This window comes from Pelodiscus sinensis, chromosome 19 (assembly GCF_049634645.1).
Source record: "Pelodiscus sinensis isolate JC-2024 chromosome 19, ASM4963464v1, whole genome shotgun sequence".
In the NCBI taxonomy this organism is placed as follows: Eukaryota; Metazoa; Chordata; order Testudines; family Trionychidae; genus Pelodiscus; species Pelodiscus sinensis.
This window is the reverse complement of record NC_134729.1, coordinates 16142473-16159036: the sequence shown is the minus strand read 5'-3', so window position 1 is coordinate 16159036 and position 16564 is coordinate 16142473. Positions and strand designations below refer to the sequence as shown.

At 40.4% G+C, this 16564-nt stretch overlaps 1 protein-coding gene across 4 annotated transcripts in view; it reads right to left on the bottom strand.

The window, feature by feature from the left end:
* Positions 1 to 16564, bottom strand: part of PTBP1 (polypyrimidine tract binding protein 1) — a 46029-nt gene that overhangs the window by 21114 nt on the left and 8351 nt on the right. For 3 of the 4 annotated variants that reach the window (XM_075902617.1, XM_075902618.1, XM_075902616.1), the window contains 3 exons: positions 3458 to 3533; positions 2330 to 2502; positions 353 to 499 (listed from right to left, as the gene is read on the bottom strand). In XM_075902617.1, coding sequence (XP_075758732.1) covers positions 353 to 499; positions 2330 to 2502; positions 3458 to 3533 — 396 coding nt within the window. The remainder of the gene's footprint in view (positions 1 to 352; positions 500 to 2329; positions 2503 to 3457; positions 3534 to 16564) is intronic. The other variant, XM_075902619.1, reaches the window with a different exon arrangement.

Here is a 16564-nt window from a genome sequence, read left to right as displayed (position 1 = left end):
CTAAGAACTAACCAGCCAGCCAAGTTGGGCTAACAAGCTCTGCAAAGCCAAGGCAAACAAGCCAAGCGTCACCTCAGTTTAGAGGTGGCTGAGAAGGAATTGAGGACAGTTCTCACAGCCTGTAATATCCCAATCACAGGACACAAGGGCACATGTGCAGGCTGAACAGACACTTCCAATGAAAACCTCCAATCGAATGCACATGGGGCGCACTTGAAGTGGAGCGCCCACAGGAACACTACTCATTGTGAATGATTCATCCAATCACTCACACCCCGCTTTAGTGTTAATGGTACTTAAAGTGCCAATGCAGCTTTGGTACTGAAAGACAATGTAAAAGATTAGTACTCACAGCTTGATTTGGAGAGTTGTCTGTTTTGAGTTCCTTGTGGTTGGAGAACTGAATGTAGATGGGCTGGCTTCGAAGAACTGGAGTGACCGTGGTGTAGTAACTTACCATGGTGTTGGCTGCTTCCTCAGTATTCATTTCTATGAAAGCCTGCATAGGGTCACAAATGCAACATACCCTGGTTATCACCGGAGCCACTCACATTAAGATGGCAATGAGAATGTTGGATGGTATCATGTGACTGATGAAAAGTCTTCTGTTCAGGATATTACATGAGATTCAGCAAGATGTAGAAGTGTGTTCTGAGTGTTTACATGCAAACTTCCAAGGCCACTTGCTTGTTTAAGAGAACTGCAAGTAGTTTTCAACAACCTTGCTTTTAGAAGAGATTAAGCATATTTAAAAGTGAAAGCTTTCACTGAGCAGATAAATAACTTTGTTTGCTTGGGTCTTATTTCTAGACAACAGACCTGCTATAAAAACAATTTATAAAATAATTTCAATATTCAAACTAAAGAGGCTATCAATGCTGACAGTGCCAGAAGTGTGACAGTGACAGGAGTTCAGACTGAATTACCACCCAAGATTTCAGCCCACTTTCAACTTTCTTCTTTTGTAGATATAAATCAGGTCTTAATTGTGTGCATTTAATTTACTAGCTAAAATCTCCCACTTCTAAAATAGCATTTAAAGCACTAAACTAAATGTTCCATGGAACCACATTGAAATATGTATCAACACAAAATACCCTTACTAACTCTCTGCTAATTTACAAATGGCTTATTCTTATATTCTCCTACTCCTAATAAAGATGCAAATGTGTTGCAGTGGGTCATTACTTTCATGATACACAGCATAAATGCAATTTATAGACCATGAAATAGCAAAACAAGAGAGCTACATACTCTGATTTTTGGCAAGCATGAAAGTATTTTATGTGATGTAACTGTAAAACTGTTTGCTTCTTTCCTTTTCAATTTATAATCTGCAATGGAATTCCTTGTCACCACGAATTCCTGCCAAAGTACTATAATTGTCCAATTGGGTTTTGGCTTTGATTATGTGGTTTTTTTAGGCCTCCTTTAACTTCAAAAGTTAAAATACAAAAGAGGCTACTGGGCCAGCATGACTAACAAGAACTGGCTCAGTCTTGTCTGAGAGACTCACACTAGGGATGTTACATTTTGATTAATTAACTAATCGAATAGTTGATAACTTCTGGGTGCCGCCTTTGAAATGTACAAGAGCTCCAGGGGAAGCTCTTGTGCATTTCAAAGTTTAACACTGCATGGAGCCCGAGGCCAGCATGGCAACTCTTGTGCCAGCTTTGAAATGTACATCAGGTGGAGGCCATGGCCAGCAAGGAGTTCCCTGCTGACCCCAGGCTCCATGCAGGCATTTCTCCTTTGAAATGTACCAGAGTCCCTAATGGGAGTCTTGTGCCTTTCAAAGGGGAAGCACCCACTGGCCCTGGGCTCCAGAAGGTGTTCCAACTTTGAAATGTACAAAAACCTCAGCAGGGACTCTTGAACATTTCAAAGTTGGCCGCTGCTGCGCCTCTGCCCCCTCCCACAGAGCTGGAGTTGAGGGAAACAGGCTTTTAAGCCGTCTCCTTCCAGGACCCCCTCCTTTGTCATCCCGCCCCTTCCCCCTCTCCCCCACCTCTTTCAGAGGAAGAAAGGGAGGAAGCAATTAGTCAATTAGATCCTTAACTCACACCTGCTTCAAAATTTAAAATCAATTATAATCTAGGTACATGACTGTATGCATCAGTCCTTGAAGCCCCTGAAGTCAGAAAACAAGGTTTTTTAATAGTTCTTAAAAATCTTTAAAAACAAAAAAATATATATCTTGAAGTTAGTGACTACTATGTGCAAGCTGTGAAAGTTGTATCAGCAATATGTATCTTACGTGTTGATGCCATGACAAAGAGGTCAAGTCTCCCATCAAATACCCAACTTTCAATTGTTGGGACAGTACCTGATTTTTTCCTTTCAGCATTAGAAGATTGGTGACTTTGCCAAAAGGTAGTCCCAATGAAATGACTTCTGCCTCTGTGACGTCACTGGGGAGTTTACGAACATGGATTACTCGCGAAGGGACCCCTGTACTTCTACTGTCACCTTTGAATTTTTTGCTGTCATTTCCATTAGCTGAAAAAAAAAAAATGAAAAAACATTGACTGTCATGCTTCCAATTGACTGAGACAGGTTACCCACTCTCTTGCATTTTGCCTTCCATATTCAGTTTCCAACTCACCAAATTTCAAAGGCATATTCTAGGCAATCCAAATATGAAGACACAGGGCTCTACTCATTTTTTCAAATTATATCAAGTGTGTTGAGTGACATAACTTGTAATTCCATTGCTACAGCATTCAGCTAACTCTCGAGACTCCATTACAGTATGTCTACTCTAAGGTTTCAGATCCTTCATTTTTTCCCCCTTTTAATCTTGACCAGTATTATTGGGTGGGGGCTCTGACTTGTATAGGCAATTTCAAACAGCAAACACGACAACTCTATTTTAGCTCAGCAATGATTCTGCATCAGATTGCTAGCCATTCATTTTTAGCAGTATACTAACAAACTCTAGATTATATAGTTTAGCAGCAAGGCCAGATGTTAAGCAGAACTTTGGGGGATTAGATTGACTCAGTCACAGAATCTGAAGCAAATAAAGCAAACCATGAAATGCATCATTCTGCACTCAAATACTAATGATTTTGCCTAGATCAGGATTATGAACTCACCTCCGTACTGTGTAAGACTTTTAATAATACCCACCATGGTGACTACATATGCCCAAAACAAACCTAAAAGGATCATTTATGCTTAACTGCAGAGGTTTACAGCATGAACTGTGCAGTCTAATCCCTCAAAGGGGCATTTTAGAAGTTGCTCTGTGATACTAATTTTGTTCAAGTCTTTTAAGGGTGTAGGACAACCTCTTGTCATATTTTGCATGGTCTTAAACCCTAATCAGAACAAGTAGTGAGAATGAAAGCAAAGATTTAAAACCAAGAGCAAGTGGAATAAAAGTAGCCCTGCTAATTTGTACCTTCAACACTCATTGTGTGTGGCTATACTTTTTTGCTAGTAATTTTACCTGCAGAAGCAGAGTTGCTGCTCATGATAAAGGGTCCGTTAGTAACACAAGTAGAGAAAAGCTCGTCAGATCCCCGCTGGAAGAGAAAAAGATAGAAAAGGGTAAGTTGACAGCATTTTTCTAAATTCTATTCAGGTACTTTGAGAACAGGAAGACAATTCAGAAATTAAGATGGTAGAGAACCGGAACAGAAGTTTGTAAGGGAAAATACTTATGGTAGATCTGCTTGGCCTTTCATTCACCTGTAGTTAATTTTAAATAAGGCAAAAAAGTAGAGCTACATAGTGGGGCAGAGATGGGCAGCAGAGAATATTGTCTGGAATGCATACCTTCCTGAAGTATTAGGACAATGGGCAATGAAACACTAGTGGCAAAATTACCTATACCAGACAAGATTTCCATCCAATCTTCAGTTTAGGCAAGCAATGTATTTAAGTCACAGTAACATCAACATTAACCTAACCCACCCTTTCTATCTACAATAGTCACTTTAGGTTGCAAAGAGTGAGTCAAAAAGCTCTAAATACTAACGCTAGTTAAATGCTTGCTTATAAGGTCCAAAAATGCTATTGTAGGACATTAAGTCACATACTATAGGAGACGCTGCTAAGCAAGACATATGCATGTTTTTCAGTGGCAAGGAGAAGACCCAGGTTATAAAAAGATTAGGAACAGAAATGCTACAAAAAGCCATCCTACAAGTTTCTCTCCACATAGTCTTTAAGGATGTTAAGGACTAGTCCAACCAACCAACAAGCAAACGCTTATTGGATAGTCAAGTCAACTAGTCGATTTCCCACCACTGCCTCTATCAGACACACAGCAAAGAGGGGGGTGAAGAAGTACTTCATGCAGCACTGCTGTGAAATGGCAAGGCAGTGTTTGAAAGGGGCAGCGCTGCACAGCTGAGCCTAGGATCAGCTGTGCAGACTTGCCCCTTTGAATCACCGCAACAGCGTTTGCATGGAGCCCCAGGGTCAGCTGAGGACTCCCCAGCTGATCTTGGGTTCTAGCACAGCACACAGAGCCTGGGATCAGCTAGGGAATCCCCAGCTGACCCCAGGTTCCAGGACAACGCTTCTGCTTTGAAATGTATGAGTCCCCCCACTTCCTGCTAGCCCTGGACTGTTCCACATTCCTCCCTTGAAATGTACAAGAGCCCCGGGGAGAGGAGGGTATCTTGTACATTTCAAAGGAGGAATGTGGAAGTACCCATCAATCAGTTGAATAGTCAATGGAAATTCCACTGACTGACTAGTAAATTACCTGATATTTAACATCCTTAACAGTTTTTGCCAATTATTTGATAGTCATATTATAGGCCTAAGTGTTGTTCCACAAAATAATCTCCCCATATTTGAGTCCAAGTGTAAATTGAAGCAAGACTTATTATGGCCATTTGTCTGCCATCTTACTTTTAGTCCATTTATTTGCATCTCAGGAGGTAGAGGCTAGAAAAGCAGCACCCTAATTTCCATAAAAAATAAGTGCCTTGGAGAATAAGAACCAAAACATTTTGATAATATACAAGCTTATTTTCATAAAAATGCTGAACACACTAAACAATTCTGAAATAGTTGATAATTCATTAAAAAAGCACTAGGCCAGACTTATACCATGTCTTTGCACAGTACCTTAATGCCATTCTTAGTCCCCCTGGCATCCACAGGGCTACTTGAGTGAGTAACTATCAAGTAATTGCAGCACCTGTGGCCTTGGAGTAGCAAATTTCTTTCTTCAGCTGTTTTTAAAATCAGTTTTGATACAAATTATTGCTTTTAACAGAAATTGTGCTTCTACCAGTACAAAAATAGACAAACTTCTGATTTCTACTGTATATTTAATGGAAACAGTAAAAATTTCCACACTTTTCACAGTCTCGGGGTACATCTACATTGCAGTGCTATTTCAGGATACTTTCGGTATCCTGAAATAGGGTTTTCCAAGTCTTGACAGCATGCCCATTACTTCAAAATGTAATCAAAGTAACAGGCGTGCTATTCTGACATCCCAGTAAACCTCACTCCACAAGGATTAAGGGACTTGTAGGAATAGCGGTCTATTTCTAAAGCTGTTAATACTATTTTTACTATGAAAGAAGGAAGTCTGCAAAAACCTCAAACTCGTGGTCAATCTGGCTAATTCATATCCATGTATATTTAAGATTTAGAACATGCTAATTGGTTCCTTAATTTTAATTTAAATTAGTGCTGGCACTGCAAAACAGTCACAACACTAAAGATTTGAAAAACCAGAAAAAGTAAGTTGGGTATTACTAAAAATGGCAAATTTTTAGCTGAAGGTCAATTATATTTCTTATCTCGACTCAGATGTGAAATTACTGCTCAACAAAGACTTCCTCTAGTAACTGAGAACTTTGCTTATCTACTTCTATAGTCTGCACCTCTACAAAACAGGAAGTTGTTCTGTTTTCCAATATCTTGAAACCAAATTCCTTTATCATCACACACTCCAATTACTGGAAATAATCTCTTACCCTTGCAGCTATCTAGTGACAACTGAAGGAGTAACAGTATCTGTTTAAAACAAAGACACTCGGCTCACTGTATCTGAGCAGGTTAAAAAGTCATACAAGAAGCTCAGAATGAACTGGAATTATATTCTAAACAAATTTTATCTATTTGTGTCTTGAATATCCTTTTGGGCTACCTGTTAACTATTTTCCAAAGCCAAATGCAAAACTTGGGTGTACACCACAAGATAAATTAGATGTCCCCAAGTTGTGATCTATAGGTGGCTGGTCATCTACAAAGCATTTCCTGGGTTCTGCAGAACATGAACTAGACACATGACAGTGTCTCCTTGTTCCCAGCCAATAAATTGCATTAAGGCAATTTTATACATTTCTAATTACGGTTGCCAGATGGTTTCAACAAAAATACCGGACACACTTGACATTACATCACAATCTGCATTACATCTTATCTAGAAAATACCAGACATTTATATTTTCCTCAGTTATATTTTCTAAATTTGTTTCCCAAACAGAAAGCTCAAATACTGGACTGTCCGGTTCAACACCAGACACCTGGCAACCCTATTACTAATTATTACTTTGCCAAATAAGCAACTGTTACAATTGGGATGTGACGACTGCTAGCCAGAGAAACTATTAAGATGCAGTCCAGCCTGTGAAAGTCTGGGAATCACTGACCTATAGCAATTGAAACTGAAGTATCACACCATTTTAAATTGAGAGTTTTTAAAATATGAAAAAAAGCTTTTGTAAAACTTAAGACAAAGCTGTTCCTGAACAGATTTAATGGAATTTTTAAATTTCATGGAATATTCCACCATTGTACCTAAACTCTGCCACACTGATGATGCATGAATAACTAGGGATTAAAATTGCTACTGGTTATTAAGAAGTGCACCTAAGTCATCTCTTTTCATTGTCCAGAGAAATACAAACTAAAGAGGCATAATCTTGGTTCATGATTCACCATTTAAATGTTGATCTACTACAGCATTCGTAAGATTAATTGAAAGCTCTAAGAGGGGTTGACTTCCTCACTCTAAGATGTTTTTGCAAATCCCAGATTTTAACTCAAGTATCTTTTTTAAAAAGATCACCACGATTGATATTCGAGACTGCTGATTCCATAAACCCTTGCCTAGTGTGCTAAGTTTTCTATGTAAAATCTGATAGCATGTGGAGAATGGCTCTACTCACAATAAGTCCCCTTGATGTTTCTATAGAAACACTAGAAGAATAAGCCACATTTGCCCAGATATGAAACTATCAACTGGAAAAACGTTTGTACTATGGCAGAAAGAATTTGGCTTTCAAATCTGCCAGCTTGAATGATGCTTTTGTAGTACTCTGAAGAGTTACAACACCATTTTCTTCTTACATTTCAAGATAGTCAAGCGTATATAAGCACACGTGCTTACTGCGGCTAGTTTTCCACACTTCCGGGTTTCTATAATCAAAGTGTGACTTCACAAATCCACACCCCTCTTATCTTCAAGATATTCTAAACTGCCTACTGTGACAAGAGCCAGGTGGAAGAGGGGGGAGATTGTTTAACACCACAGAAGCAGAGGTCAGTCCATTTGCAAGCCTCCCAGCTGGAAATGTGAGCAAATGAAGAGGGAGAACTGAAGAGACTGGAAAATTAAAATCATGGTCTTGCTAACAAGGAAAAATACAGCACCACTTTAATTCCCAGTATACAAACTCATTCAGAATAATGGTCTTCAGTTTAGCACAAGCTATGCTATACATAAGCTTCAAGTTGTACTAGTAATTTTATTCCACAACAGTCACTCCAGGAAGCTGGCCAACCAATCTGGTGCTCATATAAAGGTTCCTGCCTTTGAAGAACACAAGGAAGTTTTCACCCATTTCTTAAGTTTTGGATCCAAGGAATGCAGTTTATATTTAAAATGAAGTATTAAGAATCACTCCATGTTGGATGTCTGAAGTCTCAGAAGTCTACATGTTTTAAAAAACAAAATCTAGACCCTAGTAAACTGATTCCCTACTTTATTTCCTTATATTATACCACAGTGTGTTCTTCCCCCTTCTAATTACTGCATCACTACTTTTTACAAGAACATTGTGATTTTGTTCCAAAACTACTGTCCTAAAGACCCAGGAGTATCTTTTATCTCTGTACCAATAGTTCTTCAATAATGAAGTTAACATTTGCAATTACAAGTAATACCACATTACTCATCTTGAACTATCAGCAAGCCATCACGTGGTATTGAAAAAAAAAGTAACCAAACTGCCAATATGAGCAATGTTGTTAATGGTAGTATACATGGTAGTATGAAAACTCCTATTCATTAACATTTTCTATTACAGCTATTGATATCATATTACTTTCCTCGTCGTTCACAGAAAAAGCATAGCACATGCTTTCAAATATGTTGACAAGTCCTATTCAGTGTAGCTCTATGTCTGTAGAAAATAAAGTGATTAGCTACATCATAAAATATTAACAGACTAACTGCAGGTGTTTCTATGGCAGCAGTCTGCTTTTGTCTATCATACACAGCTACCCGTTTGCTTCTCTAGCAGCATTACTCTAATAAAATGCACCTACACTCCATGTAATCTAGCTATACAATATTAACTTCAAATAAGTCCTTCCTCAAATAGTTGGGGATGAAGGGTTTTGTACTCTCACAAGCTGAGGTTGCTGTTGAATAAAATATATTAATATTCATATACATTTTCTAAATTATAGTTTTGAATGCTCACATACCAGCTAATTTTCCTCTTCTGGTAAAATTAAAGAAAAGGCCTTGTCTTCATTAAGAACTTGTGTTAACTCAAGGTAAGAGACAAGACACCCAGTCTAATTCCACCTGATAACATGTGAAAATTACCAGCTGCCTTATCTTCATTAGGATTTTACTTCCTATTAGGTGTCAAGTTTATGAGCAAAGGCTTCTCATATGAATCCAGACATCTTACAGCAAGACCTTCTCATGTCTCTCAAAGCACACCTATGGAACTCCATACATTTTCAGTTGATCTGGATAATCCTCCATCTAATTAAAAACTAGACACCCATAAAAAAAGAGACCAAAATACTTGCATTCTGCCAGAGCAAAGGGCTACGCTGCTGCTAGACAGACTGTTTAGTCATGAATAATTTAAAGACTAAACCTAGTGATGTTCCATGGTGGCAGCTAATTGAAAACCTGAATACCAATATGTTCTGCATCAAAGCTACTAATTGGAAAAAACTATATTAAAGGTTCAGCAAGCATTTAGCCAGGATATGAAATTGTGGGACTCCTCCACATTTTCAAGTTATTACACAATTAAAACCTGTGCTTCCAGAATACTGTATTACACAGCCTGTCAGAAAGGACGCAGGCAACATTTAAGCAATCACAAGAATCAGAAAAAGGCTACTCTGCAGGATTACTTAAAGTACAAAATCAATTTAACTTCAGGTCAATGGTAAATACTGCAAAGTAGCACACTCAGCACTTCCTCTTCAAAGACACAGAAAGTTAAATACCTAATTCCTATAGACTTTTAATGGGAGTTGGCCAAAATCATTTCCACCTCTGAACAACCCTCCCCATCTCCAGTAAAGAAAAATTATGTTGACTTTACCAGCTGATGTTTGACCCCGCAATTTAACAATCAGAAGAAAAACTAAGGTTTCTGTCCTTCACCACTGTGACTAGCCACAACTAGATTTGCATTTCCCTTGCATAAATGTCTGAAGTCAAGTTTGTGAAGAACACAGACTGTTTCCTTATGTAAAAGTACACAGCTTTCAACCTGTTTATGCCAATGAGACAGTACTGACACCAATTAAAAAAAGCATTGTAAGATTTGCCCCAAAGCTCCTAAACTAATACTAATAGCTTAGGCTGGTAGTTTTAAAACTGGTTTTCTGCCATGATTTCAAAGTATGTGTTAGTCTTCAAGCAGCCAAACATCTCAACTTTAGCTTATATGTTTCTGAAGTCTTTTCTGACCAAATGAACTCAAAACAAGTGCTTGGTCCCCTCTGTAGGAGGAATGTAAGCAACTAGTTGACTAGTCAAGTCAACTCAACTAGTCACTTCCCCCCCACCCTTTGTAGCCTCTGATAGAGGCAGTTAGGGGGATCAGGAGCCAGCTTAAATGCAGGTTGCCCCCAGCACCATCTCCCCAAGGGGCAGGGGAGGCATAGGCACAGTGCGGGAAACAGCACGAGCCAGGATTGAGTAGTCCTGGCTCCTGCCCAGTGCCAGACACTTCATTCTGGCGGCTCTTACTACATTTAAAAAGTAGAGCCACAGCAAAACCCCTTATCAACTAAGTAATTGATGAAAATTCCATCAACTACTCAATTAGCTTCCTAACCGCTATTTAATGTCCCTATTCTGTAGCTCAGTGGTCCCCAATGCGGTGCCCGCGGGTGCCATGGCGCCCACCTAGTGACCAGGGCCGGCCCGAGCCATTCTTGCACCTCCGGCACATGTGCAGCCCCCAGGCACCCGGCAGCCCCAAAAGGTTGGGGACCACTGCTGTAGCTGATCTGATCTGCAAATTCAACCATAGTCAACTATGTATCATAAACAAGTCTAAATCAATGGTGGTTTTAGTGCTTCACCATTGGTTGCACGCAGATGTTATTGCTGTATAAGTGGTAATACGACTTAAGCAAAAATACTTAAACCAAATGCTTGCTAGTCCCATTTGAAACCCAAGGCATATATAGATTAAGATAAAACACATGAAGACTTGAACTCATGCCTACATAAGCCCCTACAGTAGATAGTGTGACATTAAAAATGGAGTCTAACTCCAGGTTACCTCTATGGTCCACTCTGAACAGCTATCCTAATTGAAGAGGTTAAATTGGACCTGAATTAGGCCTTAAAAGGCGTGTCAAATATATTTAGCTAGCAATTTTAAAATACCTTTTTTCTAGTTTAGGTACTGTTATGGTAATTAGCACATCAAATTTCTCGAGTAAAGCTCTTGGTGTTACTTGTGTTTCCTCTTTAATCACTTTTAAAAAATTATCCCAGATTACATTTTGCAGTCCTTCAAACAAGCGGATTTGAGATTTCAAATGCAAAACAGTACACAGTTGTCATAAGTAAAACACAACTTAAGGGTTTCTATTGAAAATCTTCAGAGGGGAAGCCGAGTTAGTCTTAAAGTGCTATCAGACTTTGTTGTTTTAAGTTTATCCTGTACAGACTAACAAAACATGTAGATGATATCATGAGCCTTTGTGGGCACGGCCCACTTCTTCAGATGACCGGAGTGTTGCATGTGCAGAATCACATCCACCACTCAAAGTCCCCCTGCTCAACCATCATCTAGGCTGCCTTTCCCTAATATTCATTCTCACAAAGTATTTCTGACAGCTACTATGGAGACTCTATAAAACAAACCTGCCCTTTGAGCAAATAAAAGGTGTGGCCATTTTAACTGGCCCCAATCCTTGTGCTAAAAGTAGCATTTCTTGTTGTATAGGGCAGTACATATCCCCTCTAATAGCCTTCGGCATTTATATTGTGTCCCAGGCTTACTATCTAACTTAACCACTTTGCAACCAACAAGATGTTTAAAGATTATTTGAGAGTGCTTAAACAGGGATGTTAGATGGCAGTTAGCGGGCTAATCGTATAGTCGATACAATTCGTATCAACTATATGACTAGTCAATAGGACCACTATGCAGTAAGAGTCGCCAGGCTTGTACTACATTTAAAATACAGAGGCACAGCATCCATGCAAGCAAGCTGGGACTACTTGGTCCCAGCTTACTCCAAGTCCAGCAGCCCCTGTTTGCAGCAGACAGAACAGGGGCTGCATGGAGGCAGCAGCCTGTCTGTGGGGAGTGAGGGTCAGCTCCCCACTGGGACCCCCAAGGACATGGGCTGATTCACAGCAGCCTTCCCAATCCCACCTCCCCTCACCACCACCTCTGACAGAGGTGGCAAGGGTTGGGGTGTTAGAGAGCACAGGGTGAGCTGAGACTCAAGTAGTTCTGCTCGCGCCATTTCCCCCGTCCCCCAGCTTTTAAGCCGGTTCCCCCCAGCCCTGGCTCCAACTTCAAATTAGACTGATTATGAAGCTAGAAAAAGAACATAACGGCCAGACTGGGTCAGACCAAAGCTCCATCTAGCCCAGTATCCTGTCTTGTGGCCAAAACCCGATTCCTGAGAGGGAGTGAACAGAACGGGTAATCATTAAGCAATCCCTCTACTGACATTCATTTCCAGCTGCTGAAACAGAGGGTAGAGACCCCTTTCCTACCCATTCTGGTTAATAGCCATTGATAGACCTAACCTCAATTAAGTTTAAAAACAAGCTCCCCACACAGACCTGCACTTGCCTGCTGCCTAATGCTGATGCCTCTTATAGGTACAGCAGTGCAGGGTGGCAGCAGCCCCGGTCCATGGAAGGGGGTGTATGTGTCTGAGCCCTGCCCCTGTGCTGCTGCCTCTGATGGAGGCAGCAGCACAGGGTGGGGGTACTGGTGGCACCAAGGAGCCGGCGCTGGGGGGGGAAAAAACCTGGCTTTTGGCTCCTCCCCGGCCCCAAACACTGGTTCCTGCTTCCCCTCCTCTTCTGTAGGAGACAGCGCATGCAGGGAGTCTGTTTGAAAGCCATCAGAGGCAGCAGCACGCGGGGAGGGGGGGGATGCCTGTGGGGTGCCATCTTTCAAGTCAGACCCTTACAGGTACTGGCTCCTGCTCCTACTCCCCTCCCCCAGCTGCGTCTGATACAGAGACAGCAAGGTGGTGCAGTGTGCGCACGCGTGTATTCAATGAGATTAACCAACAAGCCCAGGCTTATCAATTAATCGTGAAGTTGTCTACACGCTGACATCCCTAACTCCAACTACGCGAAAAATGGAGCTGGAGTCAACGTACCTTAAGCCAAGCTTCAGTGCCACCTTCACAGCTGGAGGTTGATGGGGTAAATGCTCCCACCAACTTCACTTACTTTTCAGGGGCGCACTTAGCTTTTAATTTAGCAGATCTTTACTAGACCCGCTAAATTGAATGTGGGAAAATTGACCACTGCGACATCAATACATGGCCTGAGTATCTCTGTTTCCCCGTATATTAATGGAGATAAATCACAGGAGTGAGGAGGATTACTCAATGCCTGTGAAATACTGTGTTTTAAACTATAATAGCTACTCTACAAAATACTCTCTGGTTGGGGGGAAAACAGTTACAATAGGGACTAGAGCAGGAGATTACACATGCTATGAATCAAGTCATCCTAATTTTTTTTAGTATAAGAATGAATGACTAATTTAGTGTAAACTAAGGTTTAGATTAGGGATATTAGTTGTTAAGCAGCTAATTGTGTAACTGATGGAATTTCTATTGACTACTCTATTAGTCAATAAGGGGGAGGCACTGTGGCTCTGCAGTTTAAATGCAATAGAAGCCAGGCATGCAGGAAGCCCGGCTCCTACTACACTAAAACTGCAGAGCTGCAGTGGGGTTAGTGCAGTGCAAGGGGGGACTGAACATTTAAGCAGGCTCCCCTTAGCACTGGCTCCTCCCCTTTGCTGCCTCTGATAGAAGGCAGAGTGCGGGGGAGAGCAAATAGTGGCTTGACTATCCAATAAGCCTAAACTTGCTGGGTAGTCAACTACTCATGTAGTTGCTTACATCCCTAGTTTAGATGTGATTCAAGGCACTTGTCCAGAATGATTTATTAGAAGATTAATGTGTTACCTGGAATCTCTTGCTTACAGCCCATTAGGCAGGGTGAAGTAAATATGTACAGTTTACTGTTCTAAATAAAGCAACAATGTTTCAGTTCTTACACATGGAGAGAATTTTCCATTTGCTCCTAAAGATGAATAATCTAGCCATAAACAGAAGTCGCTATGCAAAAAAAATCGAATTAGAAGACTTGATTCCTGATGTTCCCTCCAAAAAACATTCCTGTTACAAGCAGCTATTTAGCTCAATTTCTGATCAGCATGCCATTGAGATACTGCTTTTCCTGTGTCTATTCCACACATGTGCCTTACATGTGTGATCATGCCTGTAACAGCAAATCCACAAGAGCCTGCTTTTTGCAGCCTTTGAACTAGAGCCGTAAGAGGGGACTGGAATTTCCTCATCACATTCTTGGCCTGCTGCCTGAAGCCATAATTACTTGTTCCCATGGCAAAGAGCCTGGCTTAACCACAAAACCACTTCTATGCAGTCAGTCTGTATAACACTAACAAAACTTGTTCTGAAATACTTTAAGAGTTAATTTTGCAGATGTCATTTATGTATGCAGAAAAACAATACATTTCCACCAAGTCCATGACTACACTAGCAAACTCAGTGGCACACCAGCACTGATGCAGCTGCATCACTAAAATCATTCATGTAGCCAGTATACGCCCATGGGATCCATTGGCATCAATGACTAGCCATAGCTTTGTTGGTGGGAGAAGCTGTGCACATAAGTCTTGCTAGTATAAGTGCTCATGCCATTCAGAGAGGTTTTTCTCATGTTCCTGAGTGACATAATTGGTAGTGTAGGAATAGCTTCGGTGTCTGCCACTATGGAACTTGTGTCTAGGCCTATCCACTACAGAGCTCTGTCTTTAGGGTAATCCAACTGACAGCTATTTTTATAGTAATTTCATTTTATGATGTGCAATACCAATTGTTGTCTTCCCAAAGAATGGTGTATTGGCACAGAATATTAATCACCATAATTTATTATTTGCATTACAAAATGTCTAGAAATACCACCCAAGATCAACATCTACTGTACTCACTTAAAACAATCTCTGCATTAAAGTATTTACAATCAAAACAGACCTAACAGAGAGGCTATATTATCCCCATTTTACAGAGAACTGTAGCATGGAGATTAAGGGATTCACACAAGGAGTCTAACAGTCAGAAAAGAAAACCAGCTTGAAATCCAAATCTGATGTTTCAACCACAATGCCACTACCCATTTCCTTTCTTTTCAGATAGCAGATCAGTTAGGTGACAGAGGAAGTCTTAAGAGATCACGTTTATGTCCTCAGAACTATTTCCAGCACGTCTCAGATAATTGCAGGACTTCGTGAGCAACAGAATTGTAATAAATCTCCTAAACTAAATAGGTCTCCATAGTAAGATGTGAAAAAACCCAACAGTTTTAGGACACGTGAGATGCATATTTTAAACCTCTCAACTAGTTAATTTGGACTGTGATCAGAGAATATTCAAGATTATTCAGAACTGCATTAAATTACAATAAAATTAGATTACAGGTTCATTATTCTCAACATTGAAATACTGTTTCACAATCTCAAAATTACTGAAATAAGTAGTTCAAAAACTTCAGAATAATGAAAAGAGTGCACTGCATGGCATGTATCTAACACAGATTAAGGGTGATGGTGATTACTCAATTACTGTACATGTGCTGGATGAAGTATAGCACACCCCACTAATACAAGCACCTGATTTAAAAGGACATGAAGTATGAACACCTCACAATAGCTGTATATAAACTTGGAAAATACTAGAAGCTGCCTAAAAGACTTCAGGAAAACAACTTGTACAAGTTGAACCTCTCTAGTCTGGCACTCTGGCCCAGAGTGGTTCAGCATTATTTTAGTTAGCTGGATATCCACTTATATATATAGCCAAGTTTCCCAGAGTCCCATAAAGTATGTTTACAGTCACCCGTCCTGGCTCTCAGTGTTATGTCCTATTATTTAGCTCTGATTTACCACTAAATGTCCTCTTCAGAACCCAGTTAAGTCATGGTCTGGCCCACAAAAGCTTATCATCTAATAAACCATTTTGTTAGTCTTTAAAGTGCTACATAGTCCTGTATTTTATGGAAATGTTCGTAACATTACTAGACAATTTGATGATTTGGCAAATTCTCTGGTTTGGCACTGGTCAGGTCCCAAGGGTGCAGACTAGAGAGGTTCCATATGTAACATTTCATTCCCCTATTGCTTTTCCCTCCTTCCACATTAGTCTGCTAGGTTTGTCTCCACATTCTTCTAGAATGTTGACTAACAGTAAAGATCCAAAGATTTTTCACACTGTCTACAGTGCTGTTTGACAAAAGAACCAAGTCAGTCTAGAAAAAAGTCACTAAAAAAAATGAAGACTTTTCAAACGTAATACTATTTTGTCACCTTTGTTCATGCAGATCCTGAACATAATTTGGAATGATAGGGAAGGGAGACCAGTTACCTCTTCTGATTTAAAAGCAAGTTATTTGCACCCAACTCGAATACATATTAAGGATGTGAAGGTTTAACCCCATGGTACCCAACACTAGCCACATGTGATTATTTGGCTGGTTGAGTGTGGGTAGTTTGCTATTGGCTACTGCTTCAGAACAGGCTGGATATCACGGGTTTAATCAGTTAACCAGTGAGCTGGAGCAGCTCCCCACTTACAAAGGATAGAGGTTGCTCCAGTGCAGCTTCTGTCCACGGCAAGTCTGGGCACCCTGCAGCAGGGGAGAGGAGAGGTGATCCAGCCCAGCAGCAGAGGGCCCTTGCCCCCCCTTTAATGGGTTAACCAGTTAGACAATATGTCTAACTAGTTAGCCAATTAAACAAGATTTTATGTTCCCTAATACACATGCCTACTATTTAGGAGCACAGCCAGCAAACAATCT